A 21,870-nucleotide genomic window follows, 5' to 3' on the forward strand; every position below is an offset into this window, starting at 1 on the left:
TACTATTTTGAAATATGTATAGTTGAATGTTTCTTAACCCTTCAATCTCAACCTAGAACAATTCGATTTTTTTTAAAGGACGAGAAACAAAGATGAAATAAAAAAATAAAAAAGGCAGAGGAAATGTGTTTGGTTTAATTAAGGGTACAAACAGAAAAATAGAAAGTTGTTCCCGCAACCTTATTTCCTTAAGCTACTTATATTATATTATTATTATAGGAATACTATACGTGCACCAAACGATTGGTAGAGAAAGTAAATAATTATTATATCATTTTATTTCCATACTAAGAAAGGTTAGTAGAGAAAGAAAGAATTATAATATTGTTTAATTTTATTACTATGCATAGGAGAGTTGACAAAAAAAACAATTATTATATTATTTTATTTTCATACTATGCGGGAAAGTTGATACAGAAAAGAAACAAACCTCAGTGAAGGAGGGGCATGGTTTTACAAATATAGTGCATATTTTTATAATATCCTATATTATAGATATACGTTGATAAATTGATGAGTAGAAAAAGGGAGGATATTAACATTAATTATAATTAAGATAAAAATGTGAATAGAGATAGAATGTGCTTTATTACACCGTTGAAGCTCTAGCTGATATAAAATATCAATTAGAATAAGAATTAATTAAGTGTATCTTTTTAAAATATGATGTTATCATCCAAAATCCTTTTAATTTGAACCAAATTGTTTATTTATAAAATCAATACGGTTGAATTCAAGGCAACATATTGATAATATCCATTTAACCCTCTAGATCTGCAAAAAGAAAACATGAGGAAAATGTTCAAATCTAGAAGCCTAAATGCACAAGAAATAATGGTTGTTTGTAGATAAATGACCTGGAAACAAAATCTGCAAATCTACTAAGAAAAAGATTTAACTGAGTAGAAAGCAACAAATAAAAAGATATAAAATAAATAAATAAAAATGTATAACAGATTAAGGTAAGATTCTGATTTTGTTGGAGGGTTTTCATTGCAGCAAATACAACACCACAACCAAATTTTTAGGTATAGTGATAGTTAATTTTCAATGAAACGTACATTGAAAAAAAAATAGTCATACAAGTAGTATAATTAAAAATAAACTTAATTTTTAAAAACGAAATCTTCCAGAAGTCAATATGAGGTGCAAGGAGAAGCTCTCCAAGGAAAGGCTCTCACCACCACCACGACAGTCGCCAAAGGACAATGACGAGAAGAGAATTGTGAGGATGAACGGCAAATTGAGAAGGCAAATGAGGGAGGAGGGGAGGAGGCAAGACGCGATATGAGATTGCGAGAAGAGAGGAGACAAGGGTGGCGTAAGGTTTGGTTACGCAATTTGAGAGAGGAGGGGGTGGGTGGTGTAGGGTTTTGTTGGAATGAGTCAATTAAAAAGAAAATGCAATCAAAGATTCTTTTTGACAAAGGCACAGATGGAAAATTCATAAAATTTGGAGGTGTAGGCTGAGATGGATGAGGTGCAGGAAGAAGCTCTCTTCCTTCTATTGCACGAGAATCTTTAACCCTAGACGCCGAACCTTCTTATTGACTTTGAAAGGATGACTTCGAGACCGTGGGCCATGCATGGTGGCACCACCCCTGAACTGTTACCATTCATAAAATTTTATTATTTTCAACTACTGAAAAAACAAAAAGAGCAGAAGAAATGTGAAGGATAAAGATGGGCTAGCAAGTATGCAGAATGCTCCACAAGGCCCATATATATATATATATATATATATATATATATATATATATATATATATATATATATATATATATATATATATATATTCAAATATTAATAAAAATGCTTGCCTCACATCCCAAATTTAATAAAATCCAATATAGAAAAAATATCACCATCTTGATTAAGAAATAAATATAGCATTTCCTCTGGAATGTAGATATGCAATGAAAATGAGAAACAACCTTTCGATTCCAAAACATTAAGCAGTCACTACCTGTTGTCATTTTGCAAGCTTCCACCTAACGACACGATTTCCTTCCGAATAGGCAAATCAAAAAACATCTCCAGGTAAAACCATATAGCCCTTGTCTTCATTATGAAAGTTGGTAACTGGAATTAAAAGATCATGGCAAAGCCCTACAATATATTGAACTTGATTAAGACACCCTAGAATCTTTTTGACAGGAATCAGCACATGTTGTGATCAAGAGTAAAGAGTTTGTCACCAAAGATGATAGGTAGTGAAGAAAACAGTGAAACAATCAAAAGATGCACTCAAAATTTTGATTTATAATATGGAGAATTCTAACCAGTGCCGCTTTATGGAAGAGTGTTACATAAGCACCTTCGTGATCCTATAAGGACCGTTATTTTCCAATAACAACAAGGTTGTGGCTCTACATGCAGTTAAAATCTAGAGAAAGCTATTGGTAACTTAGGATATTAAATACATGATTTTAGTGGAGGACACAATTTAAACACTAGGACAAGTTCCTTTAATTTCAGAGCAGGATAAGATCATTAAGCATGAATAAAATGTTAAGTTCTCACTTACAGGATGAATTTCAGAACAAACTATATGCAAGTTCTAACATGTAAATATTACGAAATGCATTCAGTCAATCGCAAATGGTATTTGGTGTAAACTATGTATCTTGAGAAGTACACATAAAGAAGAAACATTGGCACGGAAGATATTAGTCTAGATCATACAAAATGAACAACAAAAATCATCTCATAATCTAAACCACACTGGAGTTCATGCCTTGCAGTTTATTGAATCTCTCCTTTCAGAAATAAATATCAAAGTCAGCAAAACAGAAGCACTGTTATATTCTGGTACAAGATGCTTCAAATTCAGAGCAGAAGCAACGGTAAGGATGCAACTAAAATTACATCAAATGCATTGCACGCAACTTAAATTCGCAAAATCGACCACTACACCATTTATATCTCAGTAACCTCAGTATTTTCACCAGGGAAGGGTCCCTCGTCAATTTACAAAACGGTGTGAAAGATGAAACAAGTATCGAACACAATCTAATGCTACACTACAACCATAGACAAAATAAAGATGTGAGGAAAAGAAAAAAAAAAGAGTTACCAGAGACAGTACAGAGAGGTAAGGTAAAGCTGATAGAGGATTTAGCCCGCTGTTGCCCCAAATTTCTCTCAGAATAACCATCTGTATTTTCTCCTGTTCATGATTATGTCACCTGTAAGGACCGCACGTTTTTTTTAAAAGAGAAGTGGTGGGGGAGGGGCTTCATGTCCAGCAACAGCAGCTGGTGGATGGTGAGTCATTCCACCTTGAAGTGCTCCAGCCACCAGGAATCATCATCATCTTCATAGTGGGCATGGCACTGAAGAGGGAAGGGAATGACTGAGAACCGTCCAGCTAGCACCATCCAGTGGAGTGCACAAATTTCCTTTCTCTTAAAGGGAAGAGCCCATTGATTCAAAAGGGGATTGGGTTCTGAAACTGTGGGGAGTGAAATCCTTGCTGCAAAAAAATCCGTGAGAGAGGTGAAGTTGAGAGCTTCTGGAATTGCAAAGAGGCCAAGGTGCTGCAAGTCTTGTGAAAGTTGATTCAAGGTCTATAAAGGAAGTCTTCAAGAAGTCTAAAAAGGTCACATTCCCTTCCCTCCTCAGTGCCATGCCCATATGAAAATGATGAACATGATGATTCCTGGTGACTGGAGCAGTTCAAGGTGGAATGACTCACCATCCAACTGCTGTTGCCGGACGTGAAGCCTCTCCCCAACCACTTCTCTTTTAAAAAAAAGTGTGTCCTTACACATTAACTATAAATAAATAAAACAATTACATAATTAATTAAAAATAAAACAATTCAAAACAATTTCAATTAATTATAATTAAATTAATAATACTAAAATTTAAATAAAGTTCAAATAAATAAATCTAAAAAATATAAATTAAAAAAATAAAAATTAAAAAAAAAAACAACTGCGAAGGCCAAAACGGATATAGAAAATCCGTTCGGCCTTCGAAGAGGTCCACACAGATTACACATGTATAACAGAACATGTTCACAGAAACTTACTTAAATATATGTACAAAACCTACTTAAATATACATACAAATCAAACTATCTATCATGCAAATAAACATATAAATCAAAAAAAGAGAGAAATTAACCTGGATAGTAGAAAATCAACCGCGAACGAAGTACCAACCAAGCACCAAACTCCTACACAGTCCTCCACAGCACGAACAATAGAAGGAAAGAAAATGGAACCAATGGAGGAAGAGAAGGAAGAAAACGGAAATGGGGAAGAGAAGGAATGAAGAATAGAGAAGTTGGGGGGAGGGGGAGAGAGAAACGGAAATGGGGAAGAGAAGAAACGAGGAAGAGAGAAGTCTGTGGGGGTGGGGTGTGTGTGCCGCAATCAAAGGGTAAGGAATTAGGGTTTTAAGTAAAAGTATAAAAAGATAAGGGTAAAAGTAATAACATTTTAATCTAAGGGTATTTTTGAAAAAAAAAATGGGGAGTGCAGAAAGAAGGCTGTGGTGGTGTAGGAGAAGCTCGATGCTAATCGGCCTTTCTCGGCTTAGTTAAAAACGGACAACAACCTATAAGTTTTACCCCAACAACATTTTTTATTTGGGTAGACGTTAGTTTCCGCTAAAGACAGGGGCATTTTCGTCCTTCACTTTCATAACTTTTATCTTGCATTCTGATGAATTTCCTTCTTCTTTTCTTAATTTTACCTTTTTCACATTCTATAATCTAAAAATAAAAACTTATTTTTGAATTCTAGAATTTAGAAATTAAAGATAAGTAAATTTTGAATTGAATAGAAAGCTAAAAATAATTTCCAAATGTTTTTGAATTTTGTATGTAAGTCATTTAAAAAAAATAACTTTCTTAATTCGAAGGAATTGTGTAATTGGAAAACCACTTTATAAACAAAAAATAATTTCATTCGAAAATAAAAATATATATAATTTTTGAATTACATAGTTCGAAAAAACAAAATAAAGAAAAATATGAAGGTGTAAGAAGACACTGCCTGAAAACACCCACCCAATCAACAGGACGCATGACTGTACAAGTTTTTATACTATTTATTTATAATTAAAAAAATTTAATAAACTTATTACATATAACAAGTTGATATTAGATGAAAATTTGAAAAGTTTAATCAACTTGTCATATATAATAAGTTTTGATTAGAAGATAATTTAAAAAGCTTGCATACTGTAATAAGCATGCACCAAATAAGCACCCCTAATTGTAAAACAAAAGAAAATACATAAGGAATCAATTTTATTTAAAAACATTTTCACATAAAGTGATTTTGTTTAAAAAGGTATATTTGCTAATTAAATATAATTGTTGTATTTATTAAACTAGTCACCTTATCTTAAAATTCGCTCAAAAGTAATATATATATAGTAAAAGTAACAATTCACTAGTAGGTTTGACAGAACGTAATCCCACCAACCAAAATGAGCAACAGTTCCATTGAATTGTTCTGTTCACCGTCAACTATTGGAAGTTGTCATTTATTTTAAGAACAGTTTAAAGTTATTTTTGACGTAAAAAAATTGTTTTATCTTAATAAAATGTTTACAAGATTTTCTATTTTATCCTTTTCATTAATATGAAATTCAGATACTTAGTCTAAAATAGCAATAAGAACAAAAAATGGATAAAGATGGTGAAATGAAGATTTAAATCTCCAAAAACTTTCTATCTCGAATTTTAGAATACTTAACTTATGATTTTTAAGCACTACCTAAACTATTTTTTATAATCTAGGGAAGGCAGAAAAACAATTTACTTTGAAATTAAAAAACAAGATTTGTTGAACTGGAAAGATAGATATCCAAACTTTAAATCGAGATGTGCCCTGAAACATTATGGTAGTTTGATGTTCTTTCAAGGTTATTCACAACCATTCTGTGATAATTTGCAAGTGTTTCAACAAAACAAATGTCCTCCATTGTCATCAGTTAATGATCATCTTGTTAAAAAATTCAGCTTGCTCAGGAAAATACTCCATCAATTCATCCTTTGTCACCCAGACAAAATCCTCACACTTTGCAATGTTGAACTTGTTTTTAGCAATTACTTGAGATTTGAAGAAGAATCTCTGGCAGAAGATTTCAGCAAAGAGAAAGAATAAGCAAATAAATCAATTTTTACATTGAGATGGAAGAAGCACTGGAAAGGCTAAATTTCAAATCATGTTGGCAAGCATGTTAGAGTCCTAAGCACTTCAATAGTGTGCCAACATATATTGATATTAATAAGAATATTAAAAGAAAGGAAGCTTCCATAACTAAAACCAGAAGTACAACAAATTTCCTATAAATATACCTACCACATATAAGATGTGGATCCAGACTGGTCTTCTGTAGGCTGAACAACCATATGGCCCATTGGAGCGTTTCCAACAAAATATGTACTAGAAAGATCTCCTATGATTGACTCCAAAGCAGATTCTGCACACTACAAAGTTAAAAAGAGTTAACAGGAGTTAAAAAAAGTTAACAGGGAAAAGTTACAGAAAAAGAAAAGGAAAGTCATATACCAACGTTCACCTCGAGCATGGTGTCCTCAGATTCATAAACTTTCTCAGGAAAATGCCACACAGGCGCTCTTTGTAATGACCTAAGTAAACGAGTAGTAATAAGTAAAAGAATGAGCAGTCATGCAAAAACTGTGTCTGAAGGCAAATTCATTTCTTTAAAATAAAGAAAAATAAAAGGGATAAGTATAGTTAAGTGTATTTTCAGTTTGAACTATGTTACCTAGTATTTTTCTTATCCCTTTTATTTTTACCTATGGTCCTTGCCGTAGTAACTAATAAGAGATGTATACATTCCTATGATGACTTTCATAAAGAATGCCGAGTACGAGATAAATATAAAAATAGCAAGTTTGTTCTACATTATATAATCAACAATTTGTCAAAGAAAAATTCAGTCACTCGCCACTCAAGCAGGCATGGGAATAAAAATGAAATTTAAATTATAAATTGCTAATTACTATCCGTAACTAAACAACATGCTACAGAAAATAGACATCGGTCCAATCCTAAAGAAGATGAGATCAAGAAAGAACTAATATTCCATAGGAGAAATCACGTGTATAAAGAAATTCAAAACAAGATTTAATTAATACTTTGGTCCTTGTATTGAAGACAAGTATTCAATTGTTTCTCAATATCTTTTTTCTCGCTTAATTGAGTCTCAACATTGTTTAAAATCACACGATGTTGGTTCTTCCGATAAATTAGGGTTAACACCGTTTGATAAATGTCATATGCAAGTGTCTCAAATTTTTATTTTTTTTAGTTTCTTTTTTAATTCTTTTTGTTTTCTTTCTTTTTGAGTTTTTTCCTCCCCCACACCACTCCCCCATCTCATTCATCCTCTTCCTTCCCCCACACGACTCCATTTTTGTGTCTCCCAAAAATGCTTCTTTTCTCTCTGAAGGGAGAAGGTACAAATAAGGGAGAGAAGATAAAGTGCAAAAAACAAAACAAAATGGCGAGTGCAAAGAGTAAAGAATTGAATTTGAAATTTGAATTGGGTTTTTTGGAATTGCAGTTAGTGGATGGGTACGGTGGTAGCTACCGTCTGTCTTTCTGGACATGTTTTAAATTGGAACCAGTTTGCTAGAACGACAACTTCAGTGGCGAGGCACCACATCCCTAATTCCCCATGAGCGTCTGTTTTCAATTTAAATTTTATATTAACTATTCATTATTATTAATGATAACGTGATTGCACTATCCTCTGGAGCAGAAAAAGGATTAGGACGGACGGTTTGGGGGTTGCACAGTATTGAGTTTGGTGGTGGTTTTGGGGATTTTAATGGTGGTGTGGAGGTTGTGGTGTTGAGATTGGTGCTGGTGTGAAGGAGGAGGAGGAAAGAAATGGTGAGGAGAGGGGGGAGGAGGAGGAAGGAGATGGAGGGGTGGTGTGGGTGAGGAAGAGGAATGACATGAAGGGATGAAAAAAGAAAACAGAAAAAATAACAAAAAAATTATTAAAAAATAAAGCATATAAAAATTTGAAACATGACATGTGGCACCTACCAAACAATGTTAAGGTTAATTTAACGGAATGGTCATTCTAAACAAAATTAGGACTTAATTCAGTTAAAAAAAATATTGGAAAACAGTTGAATATTTATCTTTAATATAAGGATAAAAGTATTAATTAAACCTTTAAAAAGTAAAACATTTTCTTACTGCAAATTCTCACATGGTCAGTTTACTCATATTGGTGCATACCTTTTATCATTGTTTTTGTCAGCTTCAGTGAATCGTGGTGCTGGCACATAGTCAATCTGATAATCCCCTTTTCCCCTGGAAGTAACATAATTTTCATGCGAACGTATGAAAAGAAGAAACTATCTGTATTGCCAGCTGTGATAAATCTTAAGCATATCAACACATTGACAAGGAGGCAAAAAAAAATATACATAATCCAAGCCACCGAGTTAAATATGCAGAACCAATTCAAATAATCTTAAAGGCGTCATTAATTTTATAGGTTTGGCAATTAATATAGTCCTTACAGAGCTTGGATGATTCCCATCTAACAATTCAGTTTTATAGGATTAATGTAGGTTTTTAATCAAATTGAGTAATAGTAATAATAGATCATAATCCTTGTAATTAAATAAGGAAACAAATCATGAAATCTAAATAAATATGAATACAATTCTAAGAGATAACAAGGACAAATGGAAGGCGGACATATGGAAGGCAGGCATACGAGATAATATTAATACTCAGGATATAATAAACTGATAATTGGATATCTTTCATTTACTCTAACACTAACATTTTACCTTTGTTTAGTTGTCTATTGTCTTTTATATTCCCCTCTACCTTTTGTACTAGTTTTCATATTTCGCTAGTTCTAAGGAAGGAAAGAAAGAAGTTTTATACAATATAGATAATTAGCAAAAGACCTAATGGTTCTTTTCCGTTTCTATTTGAGTATATAGATAAATGCCTCCCTTACAGCCATTTGAGAGTATTCACATAAAATAGAAGTTTAACAGAGAAAAGAAAAACAATTTTGTTGGTTACTATTCAAGTATTTATCTCTTCAACTCTCAGGAAACTTGCAAATAAGTTTTTCGTATATATTATAATTTATAACTAAAAGTGCAATCTAAATGCACCTGCCGTCTCATAGTCAGTCCCATGCCTGGATAAAGGAGGTGGGTTGTGTTAGGCCTTCGACAACCAGCACAAAACACACCAATAAAACACATGGATCACTCACTATTTGAAATGTCACCTTGATATCTCTCTCTTCAAAACTAATTAAATGTAAACAACAAAATATTGAAACTATAGACTTACCCTGGAGTACCTTGCTTCAGATTTGTCTAGAAATTCATCAGGATATCTGTGTTGATATTGTTGCCGCTGATAAGTGTGAAAAAAAGTTATATTTATACTTATAAATGAGCTCAATTTTGTAATTATTCATGTGGTTCCTCATTGAAAAGAAGTTCCGGACAGAAACATTCTCCTAACAGAAGTTCCAGACAAAAGAAAGAAACGAAAACATCTCAGGAACTTCCGGAGACTACTTCAAGGTATCAAGACACATTGTAATGAACTCACTGTGATTTAATTTTCCTGCTCAATATATGATTGTTCGTTCATATCCTCTTTCTTGAATTTATTATCATTGTATGAAAATATAATGTTATTTGAATGTCTTTGATTACTGGAAAGTAACTTTGAACATGAACGTAGATCATTCTTAACATCGGACTTAATGCAAATTGTATGTTAAATTGACTAAGGGATTATCATTTTAATATATTAATTTAAAACTAGTTGCTAAGGGATTAGGACTAGTATGCCTTGATGTGAATGTTTGAATGAAGTAATGAAATATTGAACAGATTCATGAAACCCAATTCCAAAGAAGTTTCTTTTAAATATAAATTCCTTGTTTGATAAAATACCAAAAATAGTTTCTTGTGTTGTTTTGTGCATTTTGATGTCTAATTGAGTTATAAAAGAAAGAATTGTCATGTGTTGCACAAGTCTCTTGGGAGACAATACTTTTACTTATTCACTGTATTACTTGGAACGATTTGGTATACTTGCCAAAAAGTCATCAAGTTTTTGGCGCCGTTGCCGGGGACTTGTGTTCCAACACAATTTGGGCATTTATGACTCTTTTAGACTTTGTTGTGAATTTTCCTTTTTAATGTTGTTGTGTATGCAGTTGGCTTTAGTTTTTTAAGACTTTTCATTGATTTAGTTTGAACTTGATGTTGTTATTGAAAGTTCTTAGGAATGAGATTTCAGTAGCGGAACTAACTAAATCAAACCAGATGTGCAAATCACCAGGGATGGAGTTGTGTGTTTATCTTTTCCCATATTTCTCTTTTGAAAATTCGAGGAGGTGGAAAATAGGATATTCATCACTAGAATTTATCAAAACATCACCCTCCACCTAGTTTACAAATCACCAACTTCATAAAAGGAGGAGAGTCTAAGTTCAACAATTAGGATTGACATGACATCCCTTCCTACTCTACAGTCCTCCAGCAGAAGCGCATATTTTTCCTTGAAAAATGAATTAATATCTTCTGTTGTTAGTTTGATATTAAATGCATTACTAGAAGTTGTTAGAAGATTCTAGATATCTCTTTGTAATTATTACTTTAGAATTAGACTTCTCTATATATAGAGGTTAATGTACTGTTTCAAATCAATCAATGGAATAATAATCTTCTTCCTTTCAGATTAATCCTTTCAAGTTCCTCTATGACTACAAACTCAAGACTCAATGAAGCTCAAATTACCCAATTCATTTTATCTTTCCTAGATATACTTTTTATTCAAGCAGAGCATAATATTAAAGTCAGAGAAAGCAGACAAACTTACAAGAATTCTTGAAATGCGTAAACTACAGGATCAATTTTCGGAATGACCCCTGGCAGTCTCTCAAGGAGCACAGAAGCAACAAGGTTCTCAGAGCTTGTGCTGAATCCTCGCCTTGTCAAGAGAGGTTGAACCAATGACATCTTCATCCTGGATGTATGCAGAACCATCAGATGCAGAAAATGAAGCAAGAGAAATAAATATATAATCTGAAGGAGAGAGGATTATGTTAGATTTCACTTCCTTAATTAATGGATAAGGGAGCCCCTGAAACAGAATAAGGGAAGAGACAGAGATGATAGAATTTTTCCTCCCCTTTTCATTCATACGAAATCTATATAAAGCTATTACAAGGAATATTCATATCACAGTTGGTTACAATCAAAGGGTATTCCTGATTTGGTGGGTAAGGAAATCTACAAAGATCAAAAGCAAATCTTCCAAAATGCATAACTGAATTATTCTGATGCAGTGAAAAAAACATGACCTGGCACTTCTAGAAACTAAGAGGTTTTTTTTATGGAACATAATCCTTCAAATGGGCTGGTGTGGTAGTAATCCTTTTGGGCCTTGCATTATTTGGATGACTTATAGTTTGCTTGCTAACAATGTCCACCTCTGGAAAAATCACCTTGTCCTCGAGGTGATAATCAGAACTGAGTTGTGCCCACTCTTCCCAACTAGTATCATCAGGTGAAAGACCAAACCATTGAACAAGGACCATTTTGGTTGGAGGGTCAGTTGAATCATCCGTTCGAGTATCTAAAATCGCCAAAGGCCTAATTACGGGTTGTTGGTTGAAGGCCTCCAAAGGAAGTGGAGTGGGGTCCGGGACAAGACCATGATGACGTTTCAGCAAGGAACAATGGAAGACTGGATGGATTTTAGACTCAGGTGGTAAATCCAATTGATAAGCAACCTTACCTATTCGGGCCAAGATTTTGTAAGGACCATAAAACCTTTTGGAAAGTTTGTGATAAGTAGAACCAGAAAGAGACTATTGCCGATATGGTCTGAGGCGAACATAAACAAAATCACCTACTTCATAAGATATATCACGTCGTTTGAGATCTGCATAATGCTTCATAGTGGCTTAGGCTTTAATTATTTTTCGCTGCAATTGTGCGAAGAGGGTTTGGCGCGATGCCAATAATGTATCAACAGCTTCAACAGAGGATGAACCTAGTAAGTAATGGGGAATTGATGGAGCTGGTTTGCCATAAATAATATGGAAAGGAGAATACCCCGTGGAAGAGTGGGTAGAAGTGTTATAAGACCATTCCGCCAAAGCTAAATACTTAGACCACTGAGAGGGATTGGAATGAACGAAGGCACGGCGGTATTGCTCCAAGACCCGGTTAAAAACCTCTGTTTGGCCGTCCGTTTCTGGATGATAGGATGTGCTCATGCGCAGTCGGGTACCACATAAGCGAAATAATTCGCGCCAAAATTTACTGATAAAGATGGGGTCGCGATCGGATACAAGGCTGCGGGGTAAACCGCGATATTTGCAGATAATATCAAGGAACAAATGAGCCACCTTAGAAGCATAATAGTGAGGTGGCAAAGGTCCTAAGTGAACGCCCTTAGAAAAACGGTCTACAACAACCAAGATAACTGTGAAGCCTTGAGAAGAGGGTAGACCAGTTATAAAGTCAAGGGATAAATCTTCCCACACAGTTGTAGGTGCTGGCAAAGGTTGTAGAAGGCCAGCTGATTTGTGTGTTCCAGATTTCACTTGTTGGCAGATAGAGCATTGTTGAATGAAGATTTTAACGTCTTTACGGAGTCCATCCCAATAGAAATTTGCTAATAGTTGAGTCACCGTTTTAGTTATGCCCATGTGGCCACCAATTGGAGTACTATGGTATTCATCAATAAGCTTGAGGCGGAATGTATTATCTGGATTCAACCATAAACGATTTTTGAATACAATCAACCCATTATGCAACTTATAATCTGGATGAGCAGCAGGGTCCGTTTGTATGCGGTCAAGTAATTTGATGTAAGCAGAACTAGCATGTACCGATTGGCGCAACTGATCCATAAAAATGAAATTAGGCATGGAGATGGCATAACACACAGCAGGGGAAGCATCGGGAAGTCTAGAAAGACCATCTGCAACAACGTTATGAGATCCTGGCTTGTACTGGACCGTATACTCATATCCCAGTAACTTAGAAAGGTAATGTTGTTGTTCTGGAGTTTGTATGATCTGGGACAAAATCTCTTTGAGGCTCTTATGATCGGTATTAATGACAAAGGGGTACCCCAACAAGTATTGGCGCCATTTCTTGACAGCTGAAGTAAGAGCGTGTAATTCCCGGACATAAGTGGAAGAACGAAGGAGTTTGGGGCTGAATGGCTTACTGAAAAACGCAATGGGTTGATTGCGTTGCATCAGAACGGCACCCATAGCTGTGCCAGATGCGTCCGTATCAACAGTAAAAGGGACAAAAAAATCCGGCAAGGCAAGAACTGGTGCACGGGTCATGGCTGCCTTAAGAGCTTCAAATGCCTGTTGAGCTTCCGGAGTCCAAGCAAAGGCATCTTTTCGAAGCAAATTGGTAAGAGGGGAGGCAATATTGGCATACCCTTTGACAAATTTACGGTAAAAGCCAGTAAAGCCGAGGAAGCCACGGAGAGCCTTGACGTTAGAAGGAGGAGGCCAATCCAGCACGGCTTGAATCTTGGAAGGGTCAGGTTGAACCCCTGCAACGGAAATGATGTGTCCCAGATATTCCAGTTGCCTTTGTGCAAAGAGGCACTTAGAGATTTTGAGATAAAACTGGTTCTCCAACAGACATTGTAGTACCTGTTCCAAATGAGAAACATCTTGTGAGAGAGACGAACTATAAACAAGAATGTCGTCGAAAAAGACAACAACAAATCGACGGAGAAATGGGCCGAGGATGGTGTTCATGGTAGCTTGGAACGTTGACGGCGCATTACAGAGGCCAAAGGGCATTACGCGGTACTCATAGTGTCCCTGGTGAGTACGAAATGCTGTCTTAGCAATATCATCCGGATGCATCAATATTTGATGAAAGCCTTGTTGAAGATCGAGTTTAGAAAACCATGTTGCGCCACCAAGCTCGTCTAACAACTCATCAATGGTAGGCATTGGGAAACGGTCACGAACAGTGACAGCGTTAAGAGCCCTGTAATCGACACAACAGCGCCAGGACCCGTCCTTCTTGCGAACTAGGAGGACCAGTGAAGAAAACGGACTCCTACTTGGTTGGATCATGCCCTTGTCAAGCAACTCTTTTACTTGTTTTTCAAGTTCACTTTTCTGGGAATGGGGGTAACGGTAGGGCTTGACGTTTACCGGTGTAGCATTAGGAAGGAGGTGAATACGGTGATCAGTTGGGCGAGATGGGGGTAATGATGGTGGTGAGTGGAAGAGATTGTCAAAACGGAGGAGAAGTGTCTTGATGGTAGGTGGTAGGTAAGCGGTGTGGGGCGGTGAATTTGTGGTGGTGGGTTCATGTATGGGTATAATTTGGATAGTAAATAGTTCGGATGCACTATGAGTTTGGATGCACCGTTTGAGTTGTGGGCTAGAGAGTGGGTCGGTGTGACTATGGTTAATCCCCCTTAATATGATGGGTTGGCCTTGGTGGGTAAATGAGATGGTAAGGTGGTTATAATCCATGAGAACAGGCCCAATAGATTTGAGCCATGCCGCGCCCAAAACAATATCGGCACCTCTCAAAGGAAGGATGTAGAAATTAACATGGAGAGTGTGCTCCTGAATTTTTAGTTCGACCTCAGGGCAAAGACGATCACATCGTAAGAGATTGCCGCTCCCAACCATAACGGTCAAGGGGTTGTATGGGATTGAAGGGAGATCTAGGAATTTGGCTACCCGGTCTTGAATAAAATTGTGGTCGCTACCACCGTCGACGAGAATAGAAACAGGGTTGTTGCCGATTTGCCCTTGGAGACGTATGGTGGATGAACCAACACCGCCAGTGAAAGCATGGAGGCTGACCTGAGAATGGTTTCCGTCAACAACGGCCGTAGGAGAAGGTGGATCCAGAACCATTGTAGGATCCGGGGTAAAATCATCGGCGATAGGGTCTTCGGTAGTGAAGAGAAAAAATTTCCCTTTGCAACGGTGGGATGGTGTGAAGATCTCGTCGCAGTTATAGCAAAGACCCTTTTCCCGACGAGCGGCCATGTCTTCTGGGCTGAGGCGGCGAAAGTTGATGCGGGGTTGGGGTGCCGGTAGGAGTGTCGGGGACGCAGTGGCGGCTGGTAACGCAGTATTGAAATTAGTTGCCGGAATCTGAGTTTTGGGGCGGAAAGAACGGCGACGTTCCTCGATTTTGTCTTCTTGCAGCTTAGCAAGCTGGGTCGCGTGATCCAGAGATGCGGGACGGATGGCCTGAACCTCGCGGCGGATTTCTGGTGTCAATCCGGAGATGAAGCAGTTCAGGGCAAATGTGGCAGGTAAACCCACTATTCGATTTGCGAGGCGTTCAAACTCTGTGAGATATTGTTGAACTGTCCCTTTCTGTGTGAGTTTGAATAAAGCACCAGAAGGTTCATCATAGAGTGACGGAGCGAAACGAGTTTCCAAGGCGCGAAGGAACCCAAACCATGTCTGAATCTGGTTGTTCCGGTACATCCACTGGTACCAACTTAGGGCTGGTCCGTCCATATAGAAGGAGGCGACTTGAAGACGTTCCTGTTCCGGTGTATTGTGGTAGTCGAAGAATTGGGAAATTTTGAAGATCCAGCCAATGGGGTCAGTTCCATCGAACCTGGAAACTTTGAGCTTCATGTGTGGTCTGCGGAACCCGTCAGGGGCATTGGAATTTGAGGGAGAAACGTGTGGTTGGGGGGAAGGTGGTCGAACCATCAAAAGAGAAAGTTGTTCTAGAATAGAATCAACTTTGATGGTTAAATCATCCAAGCGTTCTGCGTTGGTGGGTCGGTTGGCCATGACTGAAAATGAGCTCAATGAAAGCACCAAATTGTTAGATTTCACTTCCTTAATTAATGGCTAAGGGAGCCCCTGAAACAGAATAAGGGAAGAGACATAGATGATAGAATTTTTCCTCCCTTTTCATTCATACGAAATCTATATAAAGCTATTACAAGGAATATTCATATCACAGTTGGTTACGATCAAAGGGTATTCCTGATTTGGTGGGTAAGGAAATCTACAAAGATCAAAAGCAAATATTCCAAAATGCATAACTGAATTATTCTGATGCAGTGAAAAAAACATGACCTGGCACTTCTAGAAACCAAGAGGTTTTTTTTATGGAACATAATCTTTCAAATGGGCTGGTGTGGTAGTAATCCTTTTGGGCCTTGCATTATTTGGATGACTTATAGTTTGCTTGCTAACAGATTACACTCTCTTCAGCATAGATACAAATGCCTAGTTTATTAGGAAAAATATTTTCTATATTCAATTTAATTATTATTGCTGTCACGATTTATTCCTTAATTTTGTATGCAGAAAATTTAGAAGATCAATTTTATACAAGTACACAATAATGCTCCTTTTTCTAAGATTTGACAGAATACATCATTTAAGCAAAGGCTTGGGGTGCAATAACAATCAAGAGTCAAGACACCTACGATGGTCATAGCTTCATAACACAACACATGTACCTATACCCAAGGTAGTCATAATTAAATCAATAAAATCCAAGTGCCCAAGGTTCTAATCTTCATCGTAATGTACACCTGAATTAGTTCAAGTATCAGATATTCTATGGATGTCCCTGCCCCTTTTTTGGGTGATCAGGGGTACGGTCCTATAGAAGGATTTATAGCATAATCACCAATGCACTCAATATGAAAGCAACACTTCCCAAGTGCTTCTGCTCTAGAAAAAAAAAAAAAAAAGACAAGCATACAGTTTATGATTTTAAAAAAATCACATTGCCAGGCACCACGGGCTTCTAATATCTAATATCCGTGTGCTAATGTTTCAAAGCATAACTTCACCAAAGACTACTAACAAGTAACACCATGAGCTTGATATTCTCTTCACATCTGCAGATAAAAACATATAAGAAACAAGAAGATAGCAATTGACGACTTAAGGTGCCCCAAACTCTTAAAACAAATTCAATATTGATGTGTGCATGAATTTGATGCAACGCCCTATCACTCTCACCACACCATTTTCCGCTTTAGGCAGCAACTAATGCGTGTGGTCTGAAGTTAAAAAAGTGTGGCCTAAACTTTAGACAACACTTTGGCAACGATTTTCTAGATGTGGATGACATGGTCGTGGGCTTAGTTTTAGGCAACGGTTTTTTACTAAGATCGTACAATTTACTAGATTGTTAAAAAGATTCAGGAATATTCAAGTTAGGCATGGCCTCTTTTAGTACTTGTAAGATCAGTGAATGAAGAATTGCTCCAACCATGAAGACACTTTAATAAATATAGCCAAAAGATGAAAGATAAGGTGGAGAAGCTTCACATCCGGGGTAGAGTTCTTAATTTGGATCATTAATCAATTGGTAGAACTTTCTAGCTGTATCTTTAGGACTCTCTATGCCTTCTTTTGTTTCTACCACATTTCTAAATATGTCATACAATAGGGCATTAATATCATCATGTGAATCTTCATTATCTATCATGTCTTCATCTTTACTAGAAGGCAAAGGTGTTTCTTCTCCATGGTGAACTTAGAGATCATACCCTTTTAGAAATCCAGAGACAATTAAATGATCGTAGACCATGCGTAGTCTTGCCCAAATATAATTTTTACATTTAACGCATGGACATAAAACCTCACGTCCTTTGAGGTCTTCCTCTAGTGTAAGCAAAATTTAGAAATTAATCAAGACCATTTATATGCTTTGTACTAAACCTTGGAAATTTAGTCCACTCCTTCTCCATCACCTTTAATGTAATACATAAAAAATCATAGTTTCATTAAGCAATTGATAATTGAAAATAGTATTACATGTACTAAAATTATAGCTTCAATAAGCAATAATTTGTTACAGAAGTTAGAACTTGGAAGCACTTACAAATGAATTTAGCCCATATAAAAAGTACAATATGTTAAACAGTGAATGAAACACCCTTGGTTCACTTATAATTCAAAAGTCAATTTAAATGCATTTTACAACCAAAATAACACTAACCTGATACTTTAGACAGCAGAAGATGGCATAATCTTGATGCAAGACAACCAAAATCAAAGCAAGAATAATCCAAGAGAATAGTACTCTGTCATGATAAATCCAATGACAATTAGACACAAAAACATAACGAATAAATAAATCATAAAACTAAACTACATTGACGGTTTTATTTCATAAGGACTCAACGCAGCTACTGCAAGGAAAATGATTCAACGAAACAATGTAAAAACTAAATCTGAAACTAGAAAATAAAACTAAAACAACAAGCTCAAACCAAAGAGCAAAACCAAAATGTAAACTAGTGCTGAAACAGTGAAAAGCATATACAGAACAGAAAATTGAAACTAGGCATCTTGAGATTGAAATGCAAAACTGATTTAAACGAAATCTGATATGCTAATGGAGTGCTGGAATGAAAATGCAATGAATAACTGAAAAACCTATCAAAACTGAATTAACTACCATTCTAATCAAACAAGAAATCTGAAAACAACTTGAAATATAAACTGGAAATGAAAAACGCATATTAAAATAATTATTTTTATTATTGATTGTGACCATGTTATACGAGTTTTGTATTAAAGACCAGAACTAAAATCTAACATCATAAACTTGATTACGGATTTATTAAAATAAAATTAAAAATACTCATAAAAATCATAAAATCAAATAAAATTTAACTTAGCATTTCAAACACCCTCTAAATTAACAGTGATGGTGTGGCAGAAACAACATGTTCTGTACGTGTATTGATGAAAATTTGATCAGACATTATTATATAACCCATAAACATACATGCGACACAACTCATCCATATAGTAATAAACTAAAATTCTAAATGTGATTCTAAATATAAAAATAAATCAACTCTTTTCTTTTATTAAAGTGGTCAAATATACTTTATTTTTCATCTGGTATGAGTTCTGCATAAAATAAAAGTATTTTGAGAATTTTATTCTTATAAACAAGTGCATTTAATTGGATCTTCCATTGATAAATTCTCAACTGTGTCCAAAAGCTTTAACAAAACGACTTTCCTTGTTGGTAGCAGCTTAGCACTGAGCCATATTTATTTTGTTTCCAGTATAAATACTAGTCACAAGAACAAAATCAGTAAGTACGATGAGTGCTAAATCAACCAAGGTAACAATGTATACATTTCTAGTACAGATATTAAAATCAATTGAACAGCTGTACTGAACTAAAACAGAATTAAAATGAGGAAATCAGAATATGGGTTTTGAAACTAGTATGGGTAATTCTAAAATCAGAAAAGCACAAACAGAAGTTATTAATGAAATCTAGAAAATTATAAATAAATTTCTCGCAAGTTCCTGGAACCAAACAGAATATGGATAATCTTCTAACAAGACCCTACTTTCTTCAGTTGTCTCCGTCATTTTCTTTCACGAACACGGGCCATCGATTTCTTCAGTTATGACTTTTACTACTAGATAACTGATGTTATTTTACATAAATCTCCTCATCGACAATCTTGTTAGAAAGTTCAAATAGAATTTTTAACTGGATGGACCTTGATTAACGTCATTTATGTACCTTAATAATCTATTATGGCTAACTTGGATTGAATGAAATCTAGAAAATGGTGTACTGAAAAACAGAACCATTACAAAAAGAGAAAATACGGACACAAAGTACTCGTTCCATGAAATGAAATATCAAAATCTTCAAAGAGACCCAAAAGAACATCTTATACACGGTAACACAAATTAAAATTCGACGATTGGACTCGCAAAATAGAAAGAGAAATCATGGACGCAAAGCCAGGGAAATGGAAAGGCATGTTAACATACCAAACAGCTCAATTTGCGGCGGGAAACGGCGGCGAGGAACGGACAGTGAGGAAGGCAAGGCCACGAGGTGCACACAATCATATGCCGAGGGCAAGCGATAGCGAGTTTGGAGATGGTTCGACCACGGTTTGGAGAGGATGAAACTAAGAAGGTTCGAAGGAAACGCAATAAGGTTTGAGGCAAGACGTCGTCGTTTGGAAGAAGATGCGGTAAGGGTTTATGGCAAGAAGTGAGGAGGGTTTAGAAGAATCTTTTGAAAGTTATTTTCTGTAATATTTTTGAAATATGTAATTCAAAATATATTTCGAATTAAGTATTTCAGAAATTTTCGAAGAGAAATATTTTTCAAAAAGAGGTACAGAAAGAAAAAGGGGAAGTGCAAGCAAGAAAAGCCCTTTGTTTTATTGTTTTATGGTGTAAATAATTGTATATGGGCTTCTTTGAAGCTGGAAATAACATTAAAATCATTAAATGTGATATCTTTTAGAAAAAGTCTCACAAACATTAAAATGAAATAACAAAATATGCATGTAATATTGAGGTAAATTTTTGTATGCATGTATTTAAAGTTAAAATGAAAAAAAGATTTTGAATTTTTTATGATGATAATTACAAATGTCATTAATAATATAATATTTCACTTAAATTTTAAAGATCTAATTTTAATATAATTTAATATTTATATTTAGACGTTAATTTCTTTTGTATAGAAATAACTGAAAACTCAATATATTATTAACTGACTAGTTGATCTGAGTAACTATGAGTTCAGAAGGTTCTTATTACATTAAAAAAAAAAAGCTGAATAAGAAGAAGCAAATATTATTAGTCTTCGTGAACATCTACTCGTCTATAAAAGAAAATAATGACAGCATTGAAACATCATGTTATGAAAGAGAGACACAAAACATAATTATTGTAGAACATATTTATTGCAACAACAAAAAAGTGGGAAACATTAACTAATTAGTCTATTTATTGTCACACTTAAGGATTCCCATCCTTTTGAAGTTGACAAGGAAATGAACATGTATGGAAGAGGTTAAACCACGTAAAGATAGAAATCAAGGGTCTCAATAAAGTCTTCTATAAAGTATTTATTAAAATCAAAATAAAATTAGTTCTTTTACAATTTAAAATTAGCCTATAGTTTCTCTTAAAACTTATTTTTAATTTACGTACGATCGAATTTAATTTATGAGAAATACTTGCTATAAGTATATTTATAAAAAAAAATTAACAAAAGACCACACGTTTGTTTTCGATGACTTTTTTGACAATGTGTCACCTAGCTACCAACTTTCCTATACTTTATATATCCTCCCAAATAATAAAATATAATTACATTATATTTGAGATGCTCAACTTTTTATATATGGGAAAGGTAATTAATCAGTTAAGTTGTCAATTTGTTGTTTATGCGTTACAATAAGTATTATACTTTTATAATTCAGTCTCTCCTTCCTTATTATTTAATGTTGTTTTCCATGACTTTTGACCAACACTGTTACCAGCTTTCTTCAATCTTTCACGCAGTGGTTGCAGTGAAGTAAAACATCAATTTTTTGGTTACTACAATTCGCAAAACTTTAGTTACTTGAACCGTTAAATACTAGAAATAAAGAAAGCAAACATTATTTGCTTATGTGCATTTGTGGACCTGCAAATTCTAAGTGTATTTGAATATCAAAATTACCAATAGATGTAACCTTAAGGATTTCTGTGCTAGCTAAAAATGTTGAGACATATAGTAGATAACAATGTCATGGAATATGAACATTCTCTACAATACAAGTGCTGCATATATAAGAAGATGACAGAATAACTTTCCAGCAGTTATCAGCATTTTCTAACAGATATCACACTTGCAGATACCTTCTTCACCTGATAACTCAAGAAGAAAAAGACATCTACATAATATGATTATTATTTAACCCTAATGAAGAAACTCTCAAGGATCTTTGCAGGATACATAAACTATATCAGGAACTGAAAAATCTTGGAAGTAGTACATTGCTTCAATGCAGCAGTCGTTTTATGTGAGAAACAAGA

The 21,870-nt window shown here is 35.1% G+C and overlaps 2 protein-coding genes and 1 long non-coding RNA gene across 8 annotated transcripts; all 3 read right to left on the reverse strand.

The window, feature by feature from the left end:
• Window positions 1-905: 905 nt before the first annotated feature.
• LOC124836997 (uncharacterized) lies at window positions 906-4,385 on the reverse strand. The gene is made up of 4 exons (XR_007028699.2): window positions 4,132-4,385; window positions 3,077-3,776; window positions 1,967-2,109; window positions 906-1,606 (listed from the first exon to the last, which is right to left on the reverse strand). It is a non-coding gene; the product is annotated as an uncharacterized LOC124836997 (long non-coding RNA).
• Window positions 4,386-5,818: 1,433 nt separating this feature from the next.
• LOC124836995 (uncharacterized) lies at window positions 5,819-20,065 on the reverse strand. 6 transcript variants are annotated; one of them, XR_015783046.1, is made up of 7 exons: window positions 19,819-20,063; window positions 18,005-18,089; window positions 10,878-11,024; window positions 8,244-8,318; window positions 6,544-6,613; window positions 6,324-6,444; window positions 5,819-6,092 (listed from the first exon to the last, which is right to left on the reverse strand). XR_015783046.1 is itself a non-coding variant. In XM_088102338.1 (7 exons), coding segments are annotated over exons 3-7 (420 nt in total). In that variant the 5' UTR covers window position 11,024; window positions 18,005-18,089; window positions 19,819-20,059; the 3' UTR covers window positions 5,819-6,091. The 6 variants fall into 6 exon arrangements, 4 of the variants coding, with proteins under 4 accessions (XP_087958464.1, XP_087958466.1, XP_087958463.1 ...); XR_015783045.1 differs by having other exon boundaries at window positions 6,324-6,451; window positions 6,534-6,613; window positions 19,819-20,057; XM_088102338.1 differs by having other exon boundaries at window positions 6,324-6,451; window positions 19,819-20,059.
• Window positions 11,392-11,961, reverse strand: LOC148191414 (uncharacterized). Its single transcript, XM_088101384.1, has 2 exons — window positions 11,879-11,961; window positions 11,392-11,833 (listed from the first exon to the last, which is right to left on the reverse strand). The coding sequence occupies exons 1-2, from the start codon at window positions 11,959-11,961 to the stop codon at window positions 11,392-11,394; spliced, it is 525 nt and encodes a 174-aa protein (XP_087957510.1).
• Window positions 20,066-21,870: the final 1,805 nt, after the last annotated feature.

Source organism: Vigna umbellata, chromosome 11 (assembly GCF_029865625.1).
Source record: "Vigna umbellata cultivar VRB3 chromosome 11, Vumbellata_1.0, whole genome shotgun sequence".
NCBI classification, from domain to species: domain Eukaryota; kingdom Viridiplantae; phylum Streptophyta; class Magnoliopsida; order Fabales; family Fabaceae; genus Vigna; species Vigna umbellata.

Excerpts from the sequence above, each read along its gene's own strand:
- LOC124836995 (XM_088102337.1), bottom strand. The coding sequence starts at position 11,023 with ATGAAGATGTCATTGGTTCAACCTCTCTTGACAAGGCGAGGATTCAGC. Across the intron at positions 6,614-8,243 it reads GACAAAAACAATGATAAAAG|GTCATTACAAAGAGCGCCTG; the intron begins GTATGCACCAAT and ends TCGTTTACTTAG. Across the intron at positions 6,452-6,543 it reads CTGAGGACACCATGCTCGAG|TGTGCAGAATCTGCTTTGGA; the intron begins GTGAACGTTGGT and ends TTAACTTTGTAG.
- LOC148191414 (XM_088101384.1), bottom strand. The coding sequence starts at position 11,961 with ATGAAGCATTATGCAGATCTCAAACGACGTGATATATCTTATGAAGTA. Across the intron at positions 11,834-11,878 it reads GTTCGCCTCAGACCATATCG|GTTTTATGGTCCTTACAAAA; the intron begins GCAATAGTCTCT and ends ACTTTCCAAAAG.